Source organism: Neolamprologus brichardi, chromosome 14, assembly GCF_056152115.1.
Source record: "Neolamprologus brichardi isolate AB-2024 chromosome 14, ASM5615211v1, whole genome shotgun sequence".
Classification (NCBI taxonomy): Eukaryota; Metazoa; Chordata; class Actinopteri; order Cichliformes; family Cichlidae; genus Neolamprologus; species Neolamprologus brichardi.
In genome coordinates, this window is record NC_142117.1 from 30316058 (window position 1) to 30334429 (window position 18372).

General features: G+C 41.8%; 2 protein-coding genes across 2 annotated transcripts; both read left to right on the plus strand.

Annotated features, from left to right (window-relative positions):
* The first annotated feature begins 3395 nt into the window (after window positions 1-3395).
* Window positions 3396-4334, plus strand: LOC148098968 (olfactory receptor 4C12-like). Its single transcript, XM_087851674.1, has one exon. The coding sequence runs from the start codon at window positions 3396-3398 to the stop codon at window positions 4332-4334; it is 939 nt and encodes a 312-aa protein (XP_087707800.1).
* Window positions 4335-16969: 12635 nt separating this feature from the next.
* Window positions 16970-17908, plus strand: LOC118454626 (olfactory receptor 4C12-like). The gene has a single exon (XM_035910208.2). It carries the CDS (start codon window positions 16970-16972, stop codon window positions 17906-17908), a length of 939 nt encoding a protein of 312 aa, XP_035766101.2.
* Window positions 17909-18372: the final 464 nt, after the last annotated feature.

Here is an 18372-nt window from a genome sequence, read left to right on the forward strand (position 1 = left end):
CTGGAGGTGTTACAATGGAAACATTAACTCTTGACCTCTTAACTCTGAACTCCTACAGGGGCTATGACACCAATAGAGTAAATTCACAGACTCCGCCCCCAGCACGGCTCCAATCGAAGCTGAAGTGAAGCCGTTTCAGAACATTTTGCTCTACATATTTGAGTTGTTTGCCATGCTTGGTAAGTCATGTTTTCAAAGATTGTTTCAATTATTGTTATTAGCTTTTACTTCTGTGACTCTTTGGAGTTGAGACAAAGCTGTGTGAAAGGCATTAGCCATGTTGCTCGGTGATAGCATAATATTCTGTTTTAGCTAGCTGAAAGGTATTGTTTGCGGGCAAATACCACAGCCTTGAAAAAAAAGCTTGCATGTGAATTTTCAGTCAAATTTCTTGGTCAAATACACTTAAAACAATGTCTAGAATGTGAAATGTTGATATAATGGTGCTACTTGAAGCCTGAAAACGATCTCCCATAAAAAACGAGCAAACAGCAGTAGCAGACGTCCTGACTGGGTTCTTCGTTAGCATTTAGATCCCTCCAGAGTTTTGTGCACACGGTTTAGGTAAAAATGAAAAAGGCTGAGGTTTTACATTTAGTTCAGTATTACCTGTTGTCTGTGTCCTTGTCTTTTGGGAAAATACTTTACACAAGTAATGGCTCAAAAAGGATTCCTTTTTTTTACTGTGCTGCAATTGATTTGTGCCATTAATTAGTGTCAACTAATTTTTATTCAATCTCCACATAGGATATGCTTGTGAAGATGGAATATGGGGGAGAGCAGAAGTGCGTTGCAGTTCCACAAAGTGATGAATGAAGGACATGCATATTGTATTTTGTATTTATTGAAATAAGTGATGAGAATGCTGTTATTTGCATTTACCAGCTCACCTATGTCAGACCTTTTGATAAACGAAATTCTAATGAAAGTGAGAACATGTACACTGTTACATCTTTCAGAAAATGTTTTGAAATTGTGGTGCACAGTTCAGAATAAATGTTTTTCAAAAACCATTGCATCTTTTTAGTAAATGTTTATTTCCAAAAGAAATTTCTAGAAGTTCAGAAGAGTAAAATTCCCGCTTTTTAGAATTAATTAGAAGATAACTCTTACGTAGTTAAACTAAAATACTCTTTGAGAGTTAATATATAAACTCTTAACACCAAGTGTTAAATTATCAACTCCAGAGAGATTTGGTGTTTAACACTAAATCAGAGTTAACATACCAACTCTCCAAAAAGAGTTAAATTAACACTCTCTGGTGTGGACCCATATAGAAACTTTAAAAGTGTTGAAATCAAATCTGACAGTGTTAATTTGGACATGCTGGATTTGCTGTGTGCTGACCAGTGTATTGCCACTGCTGACCACGACAGAGATGTGGTTCAAGGATAAAATAAATAGCAGTTTATTAACAACTATTTAAAACATCACATAAAAGCATTAACAGGTGGATCAATATACATGTATTCTAAAAAGTTCAGAGCAGAGGCTTACCAGTGGGTGACAGAGATGCCAAATGAGGACGAATAAAAAAAAAAGAAAAAAGAAAATCCACCGATAAATGTGCAGCACACTGTCACACACTCACACTCTAGTGCAGCTCAAACAAAGGTGTGTAGTACACCAAGGGTCCCACCACCAAGACACCCCAGTCACTTCCACTTCAGGCCCTCTGCATTTAAATAAAAGAAACAAAAGAAAACTATAATGGATTCAAAACAAACTTGATATACACCCCTTGTGGCTAGCCCAACCACAGAACACACTGGTGATCTGCAGCTAGAAAAAGGGCCTCCTTCCAGTGGTGCAAAGCAAAAGGTTACAAATCAAAACATTCAAAAACCAAATATACATCGGAATGAATTAACCCTGTGCTCGAAGAAGACGGCATTACAATATCACTCCAAATCGTCGTCCATCCGACAATTCTGATTGGATAATTCAGTCAATTAACATGCACGTCCGCAGGCTTCCATATATGGCATGTATGGCGCCACTGTTCTCTGAATTATTCACTTCTATAAAACTGGCAGCAACAGGGAAAAGAAAATCCCAAACAGGAAAAGGAAGGCAAAGCAGCAGCACTTCTGTTCTGTTAGCTGAGCGTAGAATAGAAAAGGCGTAGCGGCCCTGCTGTAAAGCTACTGGCCGCCCACTAAGGCCCACACTTCCTGCAATACACAATGAGTGTTTACTAGAAAAGAAAACAATAAAAGACAAATTGTGAAAAATCAGAGTTACGTACCAATTAAACGGCGTCACCCGATTTATTAACACAGTGGATCATAGGAGGCTTCTGCACCTACGACCTATAAACAGCATTGGTTTACCACTGAGTGAAATAATGTACGCCCTGCACCGAATAAACACATACCAGCCACGATGGAGGCTTCAGGAAGGTAATCCACGGGTGATCTCTGTAACACGAACAACAACCAACACGAGTACTGCCAATTCAGGCTGAGGGAACAACGACATTTACGCAGCTCCTACCTGTAACACCGGGAGAAGTCAGGTGACCGAAAGGAGATAACAGGTACGCGATTCGCGGATGCTCAGATGGCCACTATTTATAGTAGCGCCCCCTAATGCGCCTGACTAAAAGTGGGATCAACCAGAACATTTAATATTCCTCCTGCCACATTAGCAAGGCCTGCAGGCATGATGGGTTGTAACAGCACTTTTATTTCTTCTATCTACATATATATATATATATAAATATATATATATATATATATATATATATATATATATATATATATATATATTTTTTTTTTTTTCCTGTAATAATATCTGAATGATCTACATGGGAGAGTATGTATAACTATATCTATGTGTTCCCCTAACACTATTCATATATAATGTACATACATTACTATTATACACTCAAATTTTTTTACATTTTTTAAATTAATTTTCTCCTTTATTTTATTTGAACTCTCTCTTCCTGTTGGTTAAAATGTTGTTGGAAAAGCAATAAATAAATCTTTGAGAAAAAAAAACTCTAAAGAGCCAAAGTAAAAGTAAATTAAAGTATCCAGCCATCCTCATCCTACCTTTGGGTGGATGGGAGCATGGTTCTGCAATCTCTGCGGATATGTAAATACAAAATTGTCTATGCCACAATGCAGTGTCACTGGATGACGGAAGTGCAGAGTGAGAATGTACGGTTCTTGTGAGGCTTAAAATGTGAAAACGCAGGTGCTTTGTCATCAAAGCCAAACTGTCTGTTTAGCTGGGCTATTATTTTTTTGTTCTTAATCACTGTCTACTGCTGCTAAAGATTTGCAATATCTTTAACCACCTTTTGCTTTGAGAGGTGTTTTTTTATTTTTGTCTTTTTACTTTATCAAATCCAATTTGAAACTTATTGCAATTTAATATTTTTTAATATGTCTTTACAGAATGCTTCAATCAATCTAACTTATTTTATTATAGGTGGGTTTGACACAGTCAAAAGGCCTGTAGCAGTTGGTGTGGTTATGCTGATAATTTATTTACTAGCTGTTACTGGCAGTTTGGTCAATATCATCTTCATTATTTCTGACAAGCAGTTACATAAACCAATGTATCTTCTGATTTGCAATCTTGCTGTTGTTGACATACTTTATACCTCTAGTGCCACTCCAACAATGATCGGGGTTCTTCTCGCTGGTGTTAATACCATATCATATGTGGAGTGTATAATTCAAATGTGTGTTTTCCACCTGGGAGCAACAATGGAGTTGTTTTCTTTAACAATTATGGCATTTGATCGATTAATAGCTATAATTTATCCTCTTCGGTACCATAGTTATTTAACAAATACACGTATAATGGTACTTACATACATTCTGTGGATTGTTGCCTATAGTTTTTGGGCTTCTTTACCTGCAACAGTTGTCCCTCTCCCTCACTGCACCTTGAGGCTTAGGTACACTTTCTGTGACGCTGGTGCTGTATTACGAACCCTTTGTGTTGACCCAGAGAAATATTTCAATCAAGGTGCCAGTAGGTTATTTTTTCTGTTATTTTTCACATTCGCTTTCATTTGTCTTTCATACTGTGGGATCTTGTTTTTTGTGAAATTATCATCAAATAATGACAGAATGAAAATGGGAAGCACTCTTGTGAGTCACCTGATTTGTGTAATATGTTTATACTGTCCCATTTTTATCTTTGCTTTTTTGACCAGGATAGGTGTGGTATTAACTCTTGAAGAACGCCACGGTTTATTAATTGGCACCATCCTCGGTCCATCTCTTGTACATCCTTTTGTGTATTGTCTTAGGACAAAGGAAATTAAAAATAAGATTTTTAAGATACTTAGAAAGGTTAACACAGCTCGTTAGAGTCTTGTGAACTGTGAGTACACTTACTTTTAAAATGGGCAGAAATGTTGGAATATTCATATATGCATTTTTTAAATTTGTCCCGGTCAGATTTGTGAACTTTTGAGTCCTATTTATGTGAGAAGAATCAACGTGTAAATCCTTACACTTACAGTCGTATTTAAAAAGTAGATTGAAGATGATTTTCTTACACAACATAATTTTGAAACACAAAATGTTCCAATTCACTGTGGCACATTTGAATTTTGGATTAAATGCACTGACAGCTCAAAGAGCTTACGATTCAAGTAGTGAACAAGCAATTTCTCTCATTGATTCTTTATCATTATTATTTGTTGTTGTTTGTGAGCGACACTGTTTGACAATAACAATTTATGAAGTAATAACTGTGTTATTTTGAACCAAAATAATGTCTGTCATTAAATTCTGAAATGCCTGAGAAGAAAAGGTTAAATTGTTATTTGGTTTTTTTTTTGTTTTGTTTTTTGTAAGTGGGTGAATGACAACATTCTTAAAACAGTAGGGAATTGACCAGATAACAAGCAAGCAAGCAAGCAAGATATTTATTTATATAGTACTTTCAGATCAGCCCCCAGCTGAACACAAAGTGTTGCACACTTGACATGCCAGAAATGATACACTGAACATGTTAAAAAAAAAAAAAAAGAAATAAAAAAATAATATAAAAAAATAGGATGATTAAAATGACATTTAAAATAATAAAATGAGCACAAATAGCAAAAGCAATAATAAAATAGTATAAAAATGATGAAGAGAATAACATTTAAAACAATAAAAGCAGGGTCAGACTGTGTCATAAGCGAAGGAGTAAAAATGGGTTTTAAGACGTGTTTTAAAAGTGGACACTGAAGGGGCCTCTCTAATGAGCTGGGAAAGATTGTTCCACAGATTAGGAGCAGCAATAGAGAAGGCCCTGTCCCCTCTGAGCTTTCTCTTGGACCTGGGTACCTCCAGGAGCAGCTCGTCAGCTGACCTGAGAGACCTGGGGGGTGAGTAAGGATGCAGAAGCTCAGAGAGGTAAGTTGGGGCAAGACCGTTTAAACATTTAAAAACAAATATAAGAATTTTAAAATGAACTCTAAGATATACAGCCAGCCAATGGAGTGAAGCCGGGATGGGAGTTATGTGCTCTCTTTTACGAGTTCTGGTTAAAAGTTGTGCAGCAGCATTTTGGACCAGCTGCAGACGAGAGAGAAGATGCTGACTAACTCCAAAATACAGTGCATTACAGTAATCTAAACGAGACAAAATAAAAGCATGGATTACCGTTTCAAGATGCGGCCTGGATAAAATAGGTCTTATCTTTGCCAAGCGCCTTAAATGATAAAAACTGGACTTGACAGTGGCCCCAATTTGACCATCTAATTTAAAATCACTGTTCATCTTAAAACCCAGGTTTGTAACAACAGATTTAAAATACTCTGCCAGGGGTCCCAAATCAATAGCGGAGGGGGGTTCACAAGGTCCAGTAGGACCAAACAAAATCACCTCAGTTTTGCTTGAATTACATCTTAGAAAGTTTAGGGACATCCAAGATTTAATGTCTTCTAGACATGCTAGAAGTGGCTTAATAGAGAAGGCCTTTTTCTGCTTCAGAGGCGGATAAATCTGACAGTCGTCAGACTAGCAGTGGAAGGATATTCCATGCCTTCTGAGGATGGTTCCCAGCGACTGTAAATATAATGGAAAAAAGCAGAGGCCCTAAAATTGAGCCCTGCGGGACCCCACACTGTAAAGTGGCAGAGGAAGACTCATACTCTAAAAAGTTAACACTAAAAGTTCTGTCACAAAGATAAGACCTAAACCATTTCAAAGCAGTACCGCAAATGCCTACAAGATGGTGCAAGCGAGACAGTAAAATGTTGTGGTCTACAGTGTCAAAGGCAGCTGTTAAGTCAAGGAGGACAAGAACAACATGATTACCAGAATCACAGGAAAGGAGGATATCATTAAAAACCTTTAAGAGTGCGGACTCCGTGCTATGAAAGTTTTTAAAACCTGATTGGAAGACCTCTAAGATACCATTCTCATTTAAAAAATCCATCAATTGGCAGTGTACAATTTTCTCTAAGATTTTAGACATAAAAGACAACTTGGAGATAGGCCTGTAGTTAGCCAATACAGTGTGGTCCCGGGCAGGTTTCTTAAGCAAGGGTTGTACTACTGCATGCTTAAAATTAGCAGGGACTACACCAGATATTAAACTGCTGTTTATAACAGTAAGAAAAGCCTGGCCTATGCTAGGAAAAATCTCCTTAAAAACTTGTGGTGGGACAGGATCATTTGGGGAACCAGAGGGCCTCAAGTGGCTGACCACATCCTCTAAATAAGAAAGAGTCACAGGCTCAAACTGGTTAAAAACAGCAGAGCAAGGGATCAAGACAGACGGGTCAGACCGCACCCGCTGGCGGATGTAAACAGTTTTCACTAACAATAAAGTGTGGTTTGGAGTCTTCTCACTAGTGATGGGATTTCCGACTCTTTTTAGAGATCCGGCTCTTTCGGTTCGGCTCACTAAAAAGAGCCGGGTCTCTCGGCTCCGAATCGGTTCTTCAGGTTGTTTTGTTGCTTTAATTAATTTATTATTAACAATAATATAAAATTATGCACAAAAGGAATTACTAATGTAAAAAAAGTAGTTTTATTTATATATGTTTATATATAAATATATGCGGTGGCCCCTAGAGACAAAACACGTACAAACTCCAAAACACATTTCTAGCATGAACTGAACTTCCAAAGCAGAGCTACTAGATCACTTAAATTACACAATTGAAAGCATGAAAGCATATGTGTATTGTTTGTGTATTTATACACAGGCACTCCTATATATTCAAATAATTTAAAAACAATGTTCATTTACCTGTTACTACCACACACCAAATCCGGTCGTTGGAACTTGCTGGCTTGTGTAGCCACTAGGTAACAAAAGCTCAACACTGCACCTAGCATCCTGGAGCACTTCTGTTGTCTTTTGTACGTGTTTTGAGTTTTTATGTGCTTCTGAGTTTTTACGTGCTTTGGAGTTTGTACGTGTTTTTACGTGTTTTGGAGTTTTTACGTGATTTGAAGTTTGTACGTGCTTTGTCTGTAGGGGCCACCGTAAATATACTTTTATTTATTCACTCCACATAAAATGTAATAAATAAATCATATAATACAAAAATCAACTATTCACATTTCAACTTTTAACTATTTAAATTTTCAGCTTTTTCCTTTTACAAATTTAAAGTGAAACAACACAAAACACTGCAAACCACAACACAATTAAATATAAATTAAAATATGAAAACAAAAAGAACATGCATATTCTCCATCATATGGACCTGCATGAATAAACTTTCTGAATCCTTTATCATCTGCAACTGAAAATAGTTGTGGATGATTACTATACCTTTCTAATGTGACGTTGTTGTCCCTGGCTCTCTTTCTCTCCCTCTCGCTCTGTTCCTGTGCTACTGAGTGTAACTACCGCCCCTCCCCCCTTTTCCCAGCGTAAAGCACATGGCTCGCGTGTGGAGTGAAGCGAAAAAAAAGGGCGAGAGAGAAGTTGAGAGAAAGAAAAAAAAACCCACGTGACGGCTCGCGACAAGGAGCCGGCTCGCGTCGTTCACGTCAAAGAATCGGCTCTAAGAGCCATTTCGTTCGCGAACGACCCATCACTACTTCTCACACCCCCGTTCTCTGCGGCCTGCTGGAAAGGGGGGGGGCCCTAGGAGGAGTTGGCCGTCCGACTGGGGTCTGGAATTTGGGGCCTCCCCGCTGCTGCGGAGTCGGGGCGGTCTGTATCTCCCCACCGCAGGGAAAAGGGTAACACCACCTGGGTCTGGGTGCAGTTTCCCCCTCCAGGGGCAAGGGTACCTAGACCCGGGGCTTAGAGTACGCTTGGGGAGTGTGATTGTGTGTACAGTGTCTCTTTATGTCTGTCTCCACGTTGGGTGAGTGTTGAGTAATTGCATATGAGAGCATGAGGGTGGGAATGGATGTTTGTATCTGTGTGTGCCTGTATGTCTGTGTCCATATGTCAGGTTGGGTATCAGACGCCACCTCTCTGGGGACATCTCAGGCCTTCCAACGTATGGAGGCCTATCTCCCCCCACCACTTCCCCTGCCAGTGGCAGACGCCCTCAGGCATCAGTGCGTTGGTGGGTCTTTGTGTCCGGGGATGGGCGTCCAGGTACACACCGGCTCACTCCTTGGTGGCTGCTTATCGGGGCCTGGAGCCTGGGGCTCGCTCGGGCCACTTCGGGGGTGAGGTAACCTCGGCCTCTCGGGCTGGGGCTCGGTCACTCTGGCGCAGCTGGCTGCCTGCGGAGCTCCCGGGCACGTCACTGCAACCCCCCCTGGCTTATGCTCCGCGGCTGCTGAGTGACCCCTCATCTGGGACTCTCCTTAGCTCTTTCTGGGATGGTGGCGCGGCTGCCCTTCTGTTGGTCTTCCTTGGTCTCTCGTGTTCTAAGGCCCTTTTGGATGTCTGGAGTTTTGATCTCCTCCATACCTGCTTCATGCCCTGGTGGACAGGGCTGTGGCTCCCCACACCCTCTAACAGATCATTACATGAAGGAACCTTTTAAAAACAAGCGCGTTCATGCTCACAGGTGTAAACACGGGTACACAAACTACATCCTTTTTGGCTCCTACCTTAAAGCACGCTGTGCGCTGTCGATCTTACGTGCTGTTTTCTTTTTTTTTTCTCAACAGGTGATTCAGGTAATTGATATATGTATTTTTTTCTGCTTATTTTGTTGGTTTTTGTTTTTTGCCCTTTATCCCCGTCCCTCTTCTCCGCTGTTTTTTTCCTCTTTCTTTCTCCCTTTTCTTTTCCTCATTCAAGTCTGTCCCATATCTAGCAAGTGAAAATAAAAAATAAAATAAACAATAAAAAGTGAATCAAATAGACCATTACGGCAAGGCTGGGATGGTCCATTTCGTAAAGTAAATCCGTTGGGCATCTTTCTTCGCCATTAGACAATAATTCTGATGTCAAAAGAGCCAAACAGGACAGGCGAAAAAAACAAAACAAAACAAAACAAAAAAACCAATAAAGTGTGCCTAAAAACGAGCCATAATCTCCAGTGTTATATACACACACAAAACTGTGTATCTCACTTTAAAAAAACAAAAACAAAAACAAATCATCTAGTAAATATTATCAGCAGCTTTCTACAGTCTGGCATTTTCCCAGTTTATCTTAAATTTCATCACACCAATACTCAAGACAAGAACTAAGTATCACAGGTTTAAAATTATTAATTACCACTTTCAAATTTTCTTTTCCTCTGTAAAGTTTAACAAAAAGTCTACAAATAACTGAACGAATGAGGCAAATCACTTTAAGGGGTTGACCAGGAAACCAGAGGTGGAGAAAAATTGGAATCAGAATCAGAGATTCTGATTTATCTCAGAATTTATCTCAGAATCTAGTAGAGAGATAAATCAGAATAAAAATCAGAATCTCTGACTTTGAAGAGGGCCAAAGCTTGGATTCGAACCCGGGCGGCTGCTCTCAGCCAGCTTATCCCAGTGAGCTAAACCGGTGCCTTTGTATATGTGAAATTTTCTTTAAACAAACTATTAAAATACTACATAGAATGTAGTTAATCGCAATCAAGTACAAAACTATTTGTTATTTTGTTGTTGCTTCATCCGTGATGGATCTACTGTCAGTTTTAATAATTGCCACTAGTTAAGTTAATATTTTCAAAGGTGCAATTTCCTTGTGGTGATAGATTCTGTGTTATAGCAACTCTAAAGAGCCAAAGTAAAAGTAAATTAAAGTATCCAGCCATCCTCATCCTACCTTTGGGTGGATGGGAGCATGGTTCTGCAATCTCTGCGGATATGTAAATACAAAATTGTCTATGCCACAATGCAGTGTCACTGGATGACGGAAGTGCAGAGTGAGAATGTACGGTTCTTGTGAGGCTTAAAATGTGAAAACGCAGGTGCTTTGTCATCAAAGCCAAACTGTCTGTTTAGCTGGGCTATTATTTTTTTGTTCTTAATCACTGTCTACTGCTGCTAAAGATTTGCAATATCTTTAACCACCTTTTGCTTTGAGAGGTGTTTTTTTATTTTTGTCTTTTTACTTTATCAAATCCAATTTGAAACTTATTGCAATTTAATATTTTTTAATATGTCTTTACAGAATGCTTCAATCAATCTAACTTATTTTATTATAGGTGGGTTTGACACAGTCAAAAGGCCTGTAGCAGTTGGTGTGGTTATGCTGATAATTTATTTACTAGCTGTTACTGGCAGTTTGGTCAATATCATCTTCATTATTTCTGACAAGCAGTTACATAAACCAATGTATCTTCTGATTTGCAATCTTGCTGTTGTTGACATACTTTATACCTCTAGTGCCACTCCAACAATGATCGGGGTTCTTCTCGCTGGTGTTAATACCATATCATATGTGGAGTGTATAATTCAAATGTGTGTTTTCCACCTGGGAGCAACAATGGAGTTGTTTTCTTTAACAATTATGGCATTTGATCGATTAATAGCTATAATTTATCCTCTTCGGTACCATAGTTATTTAACAAATACACGTATAATGGTACTTACATACATTCTGTGGATTGTTGCCTATAGTTTTTGGGCTTCTTTACCTGCAACAGTTGTCCCTCTCCCTCACTGCACCTTGAGGCTTAGGTACACTTTCTGTGACGCTGGTGCTGTATTACGAACCCTTTGTGTTGACCCAGAGAAATATTTCAATCAAGGTGCCAGTAGGTTATTTTTTCTGTTATTTTTCACATTCGCTTTCATTTGTCTTTCATACTGTGGGATCTTGTTTTTTGTGAAATTATCATCAAATAATGACAGAATGAAAATGGGAAGCACTCTTGTGAGTCACCTGATTTGTGTAATATGTTTATACTGTCCCATTTTTATCTTTGCTTTTTTGACCAGGATAGGTGTGGTATTAACTCTTGAAGAACGCCACGGTTTATTAATTGGCACCATCCTCGGTCCATCTCTTGTACATCCTTTTGTGTATTGTCTTAGGACAAAGGAAATTAAAAATAAGATTTTTAAGATACTTAGAAAGGTTAACACAGCTCGTTAGAGTCTTGTGAACTGTGAGTACACTTACTTTTAAAATGGGCAGAAATGTTGGAATATTCATATATGCATTTTTTAAACTTTGTCCCGGTAAAACAGCTAAGGACCCGATTGATTGGCTCCCTGAACGCATCCAGGCATTTTCTGGGCCCAAGACCGCGCTGGCAAACGCCGCCCTGCTGGCCCACCCGTTTCCGTCGGCGGAGATTGCGTTGACCTCCGACGCGTCGGACGTGGCGTTGGGCGCAGTGTTAGAACAGCGGGTCTCCAGTGTCTGGCAACCGCTCGCTTTTTTTAGTCGCACACTTAGGGACAGTGAGCGCAAATATAGCGTTTTTGACAGGGAGTTGCTGGCCCTGCACCTTGCGACACGGCATTTTTGTTTTTTTCTCGAGGGTCGGAGCTTCACCGCATACGTCGATCATAAACCTTTGACATTCGCGATGTCCAAGGTCTCTGATCCGTGGAGCGGGCGCCAGCAGCGCCAGTTGGCAGCCATTTCCGAGTTCACAACTGACTTTCAGCACGTGGCTGGTAAGTCCAACTGCGTGGCTGACTGTCTATCCCGTGTGCTGGTCTCTCCCGTTTATGTTGGCATAGACTTCGAGGCTATGGCCGCTGACCAACAGGCCGACCCGGACGTCTTTGGCCTTCGGTCTGCGCAAACGGGCCTTGTATTGGAGGACAGACCCGTGTGGAACGGCGGGCCCAGCCTGCTTTGCGATGTTTCCACCAGCCGTCCACGCCCTGTAATCCCCCTTTCGTGGCGTCGTCGCGTTTTCGACTCCGTACACGCCCTCTCTCATCCAGGCGTCCGGGTCTCGGTCAAGCTGGTCAGCTGTAGGTTCGTTTGGCCGGGCCTTCGTAAATCAGTGAAAGAGTGGGCAGCCGCGTGCATCCCATGCCAACGTGCTAAGATCCATAGGCACACACAGGCGCCCCTCGAATCCTTCCACGTTCCAGGGAGGCGTTTTGATCATGTGCATGTGGATCTGGTTGGTCCTCTGCCGCAGTCACAAGGTTTCACACACCTTTTGACTGTAGTGGATCGCACAACCCGCTGGCCTGAGGCAGTGCCTCTGGCATCCACTACAGCAGCAGCAGTGGCCAGGGCATTTTTGTCAACGTGGGTTTCGCGTTTCGGTCACCCCGCCGACATCACCTCAGACAGGGGCCCCCAGTTCGTTTCCGAGCTTTGGTCTGCCATGGCTGACAGCCTGGGGGTCAAGGTCCACCGAACCACTGCATACCACCCGCAGGCCAACGGGATGTGCGAACGTTTCCACCGGTCGCTTAAGGCCGCGTTCCGTGCTTCTCTCACAGATGGCAACTGGGTTGACCGCCTTCCATGGGTTTTACTGGGGTTGCGCTGCGCGGTTAAAGAAGACCTTGGGGTTTCCCCGGCTGAACTTGTCCTCGGTCAGCCCCTCTGGGTCCCCGGGGAATTCTTGCCTGAGAGCCCACCCCCGTGCTTCGCTCCATCTGTGCTGTCTCTCCGTCCCCCAAGAGACTCGTTTTCTCTTCCTGGCCCAGTGCACCCTTGTGTGCCCGACACCTTTGTTCCAAGGTCGTTGGACTCCTCACAGTTTGTTTTTGTCAGGCATGACGCTCATAGGCCTCCGCTGCGTCCACTGTATGACGGCCCCTTTAGGGTTATTCAACCGGGCCGGAAGTATTTCCTTTTGGATTTTGGGGGTCGACAGGAGGCTGTTTCTATTGACAGACTTAAACCAGCACATGTGCTTCGGGATGATCAGGTGGTGCCGGCTCAGGCCCCCCGCCGTGGCCGCCCGCCTTCCACTGGACCGGACAATCCTGCTTCTTCCTCTGGGAGCACCCCCCACCTGGCGGGGCCCGAGCTATCTTCAGTGTTTCCTGACCGCCCATGTCAGCCTGGCCCTCAGGCTCGTTTCCCCTCCGCCAGCTCTCCACCTCCCCGGTTCAGCCGTTCTGGACGTTTAATTAAAGCAAGGGTTCTGGACTAGGGCCTGACCCTACTGGGTGTTCGGGGGGGGGGGGGGGGGGGGGGCATGTGTGGTGGACCACTGGAGGGCTCCACTCACACCCAGTTCTCAGGAAGTGTTGTTGCTGTGTTTTGGAGGGAAAAGTGTTCAGTTGTGTGGTGATAAGTAATAAACGAGCAGTGTCAATCGAGAGCTCTCGTGTCGTCTGTGTTTACCTCCACAATATCATTAAAAACCTCGGAGCACTGAGTGCGGACTCCGTGCTATGAAAGTTTTTAAAACCTGATTGGAAGACCTCTAAGATACCATTCTCATTTAAAAAAATCCATCAATTGGCAGTGTACAATTTTCTCTAAGATTTTAGACATAAAAGACAACTTGGAGATAGGCCTGTAGTTAGCCAATACAGTGTGGTCCCAGGCAGGTTTCTTAAGCAAGGGTTGTACTACTGCATGCTTAAAATTAGCAGGGACTACACCAGATATTAAACTGCTGTTTATAACAGTAAGAACAGCCTGGCCTATGCTAGGAAAAATCTCCTTAAAAACTTGTGGTGGGACAGGATCATTTGGGGAACCAGAGGGCCTCAAGTGGCTGACCACATCCTCTAAATAAGAAAGAGTCACAGGCTCAAACTGGTTAAAAACAGCAGAGCAAGGGATCAAGACAGACGGGTCAGACCGCACCCGCTGGCGGATGTAACAGTTTCCACTAACAATAAAGTGTGGTTTGGAGTCTTCTCACACCCCCGTTCTCTGCGGCCTGCTGGAAAGGGGGGGGGCCCTAGAAGGAGTTGGCCGTCCGACTGGGGTCTGGAATTTGGGGCCTCCCCGCTGCTGCGGAGTCGGGGCGGTCTGTATCTCCCCACCGCAGGGAAAAGGGTAACACCACCTGGGTCTGGGTGCAGTTTCCCCCTCCAGGGGCAAGGGTACGCTTGGGGAGTGTGATTGTGTGTACAGTGTCTCTTTATGTCTGTCTCCACGTTGGGTGAGTGTTGAGTAATTGCATATGAGAGCATGAGGGTGGGAATGGATGTTTGTATCTGTCCATATGGTAAATGGTAAATGGCCTGTATTTATATAGCGCTTTACTAGTCCCTAAGGACCCCAAAGCGCTTTACATATCCAGTCATCCACCCATTCACACACACATTTACACACTGGTGATGGCAAGCTACATTGTAGCCACAGCCACCCTGGGGCGCACTGACAGAGGCGAGGCTGCCAGACACTGGCGCCACCGGGCCCTCTGACCACCACCAGTAGGCAACGGGTGAAGTGTCTTGCCCAAGGACACAACGACCGAGACTGTCCAAGCCGGGGCTCGAACCGGCAACCTTCCGATTACAAGGCGAACTCCCAACTCTTGAGCCACGATCGCCCCACGATGACATATGTCAGGTTGGGTATCAGATGCCACCTCTCTGGGGACATCTCAGGCCTTCCAACGTATGGAGGCCTATCTCCCCCCACCACTTCCCCTGCCAGTGGCAGACGCCCTCAGGCATCGGTGCGTTGGTGGGTCTTTGTGTCCGGGGATGGGCGTCCAGGTACACACCGGCTCACTCCTTGGTGGCTGCTTATCGGGGCCTGGAGCCTGGGGCTCACTCAGGCCACTTCGGGGGTGGGGTACCCTCGGCCTGGGGCTCGGTCACTCTGGCGCAGCTTGCTGCCGGCGGAGCTCCCGGGCACGTCACTGCAACCCCCCCTGGCTTATGCTCCGCGGCTGCTGAGTGACCCCTCATCTGGGACTCTCCTTAGCTCTTTCTGGGATGGTGGCGCGGCTGCCCTTCTGTTGGTCTTCCTTGGTCTCTCGTGTTTTGAGGGCCTCTGGATTTTTGGAGTTTTGATCTCCTCCATACCTGCTTCATGCCCTGCAGGACGGGGCTGTGGCTCCCCACACCCTCTAACAGATCATTACATGTAGGAACCTTTTAAAAACAAGCGTGTTCATGCTCACAGGTGTACACACAGGTACACAAACTACACCCTTTTTGGCTCCTACCTTAAAGCACGCTGTGCGCTGTCGATCTTACGTGCTGCACAATAATGTTTAAGACTTAGTATTTACTGTTATATTCCCATAGATCATCATGATGTTGTTTATCCCTTGTTAAATGCTTGTTTTCTTTTTTTTTCTCAACAGGTGATCCAGGTGATTGATATATGTATTTTTTTCTGCTTATTTTGTTGGTTTTTGTTTTTTGCCCTTTATCCCCGTCCCTCTTCTCCGCTGTTTTTTTCCTCTTTCTTTCTCCCTTTTCTTTTCCTCATTCAAGTCTGTCCCATATCTAGCAAGTGAAAATAAAAAATAAAATAAACAATAAAAGGTGAATCAAATAGACCATTACGGAAAGGCTGGGATGGTCCATTTCGTAAAGTAAATCCGTTGGGCATCTTTCTTCGCCATTAGACAATAATTCTGATGTCAAAAGAGCCAAACAGGACAGGCGAAGAAAAAAAAAAAAAAAAAAACCCCCAAAAAACAATAAAGTGTGCCTAAAACGAGCCATAATCTCCAGTGTTATATACGCACACAAAACTGTGTATCTCACTTTAAAAAAACAAAAACAAAAACAAATCATCTAGTAAATATTATCAGCAGCTTTCTACAGTCTGGCATTTTCCCAGTTTATCTTAAATTTCATCACACCAATACTCAAGACAAGAACTAAGTATCACAGGTTTATAATTATTAATTACCACTTTCAAATTTTCTTTTCCTCTGTAAAGTTTAACAAAAAGTCTACAAATAACTGAACAAATGAGGCAAATCACTTTAGGGGGTTGACCAGGAAACCAGAGGTGGAGATAAACCGGAATCAGAATCAGAGATTCTGATTTATCTCAGAATTTATCTCAGAATCTAGTAGAGACATAAATCAGAATACAAATCAGAATCTCTGACTTTGAAAAGGGCCAAAGCTTGGATTCGAACCCGGGCGGCTGCTCTCAGCCAGCTTATCCCAGTGAGCTAAACCGGTGCCTTTGTATATGTGAAATTTTCTTTAAACGAACTATTAAAATACTACATAGAATGTAGTTAATCTTAATCAAGTACAAAACTATTTGTTATTTTGTCGTTGCTTCATCCGTGATGGATCTACCGTCAGTTTTAATAATTGCCATTAGTTAAGTTAATATTTTCAAAGGTGCAATTTCCTTGTGGTGATACATTCTGTGTTATAGCAACTCTAAAGAGCCAAAGTAAAAGTAAATTAAAGTATCCAGCCATCCTCATCCTACCTTTGGGTGGATGGGAGCATGGTTCTGCAATCTCTGGGGATATGTAAATAGAAAATTTTCTATGCCACAATGCAGTGTCACTGGATGACGGAAGTGCAGAGTGAGAATGTACGGTTCTTGTGAGGCTTAAAATGTGAAAGCACAGGTGCTTTGTCATCAAAGCCAAACTGTCTGTTTAGCTGGGCTATTATTTTTTTGTTCTTAATCACTGTCTACTGCTGCTAAAGATTTGCAATATCTTTAACCACCTTTTGCATTGAGAGGTGTTTTTTATTTTTGTCTTTTTACTTTATCAACTCCAATTTGAAACTTGTGTGATTTAATATTTTTTAATATGTCTTTACAGAATGCTTCAACCAAACTAACACATTTTATTATAGGTGGGTTTGACACAGTCAAAAGGCCTGTAGCAGTTGGTGTGGTTATGCTGATAATTTATTTACTAGCTGTTACTGGCAGTTTGGTCAATATCATCTTCATTGTTTCTGACAAGCAGTTACATAAACCAATGTATCTTCTGATTTGCAATCTTGCTGTTGTTGACATACTGTATACCTCTAGTTCCATTCCAACAATGATCGGGGTTCTTCTTGCTGGTGTTAATACCATATCATATGTGGAGTGTTTAATTCAAATGTGTGTTTTCCACCTGGGAGCAACAATGGAGATGTTTTCTTTAACAATTATGGCATTTGATCGATTAATAGCTATAATTTATCCTCTTCGGTACCATAGTTATTTAACAAATACACGTATAATGGTACTTACATACATTCTGTGGATTGTTGCCTATAGTTTTTGGGCTTCTTTACCTGCAACAGTTGTCCCTCTCCCTCACTGCACCTTGAGGCTTAGGTACACTTTCTGTGATGCTGGTGCTGTATTACGAACCCTTTGTGTTGACCCACAGAAATATTTCAATCAAGGTGCTAGTAAGTTATTTTTTCTGTTATTTTTCACATTCGTTTTCATTTGTCTTTCATACTGTGGGATCTTGTTTTTTGTGAAATTATCATCAAATAATGACAGAATGAAAATGGGAAGCACTCTTGTGAGTCACCTGATTTGTGTAATATGTTTATACTGTCCCATTTTTATCCTTGCTATTTTGACCAGGTTTGGTGTGGTATTAACTCTTGAAGAACGCCAAGGTTTATCAATTGGCACCATCCTCGGTCCATCTCTTGTAAATCCCTTTGTGTATTTTCTTAGGACAAAGGAAATTAAAAATAAGATTTTTAAGATACTTAGAAAGGTTAACACAGCTCGTTAGAGTCTTGTGAACTGTGAGTACACTTACTTTTAAAATGGGCAGAAATGTTGGAATATTCATATATGCATTTTTAAAACTTTGTCCTGGTCAGATTTTTGAACTTTTGAGTCCTATTTATGTGAGAAGAATCAACCTGTAAATCATTACACTAAAAGTCGTATTTAAAAAGTAGATTGAAGATGATTTTCTTACACAACACAATTTTGAAACACAAAATGTTCCAATTCACTGTGGCACATTTGAATTTTGGATTAAATGCACTGACAGCTCAAAGAGCTTACGATTCAAGTAGTGAACAAGCAATTTCTCTCATTGATTCTTTATCATGATTATTTGTTGTTGTTTGTGAGCGACACTGTTTGACAATAACAATTTATGAAATAATTACTGTGTACTATTTTGAACCAAAATAACGTCTGTCATTAAATTCTGGAATGCCTGAGAAGAAAGGGTTATTGTTTTGT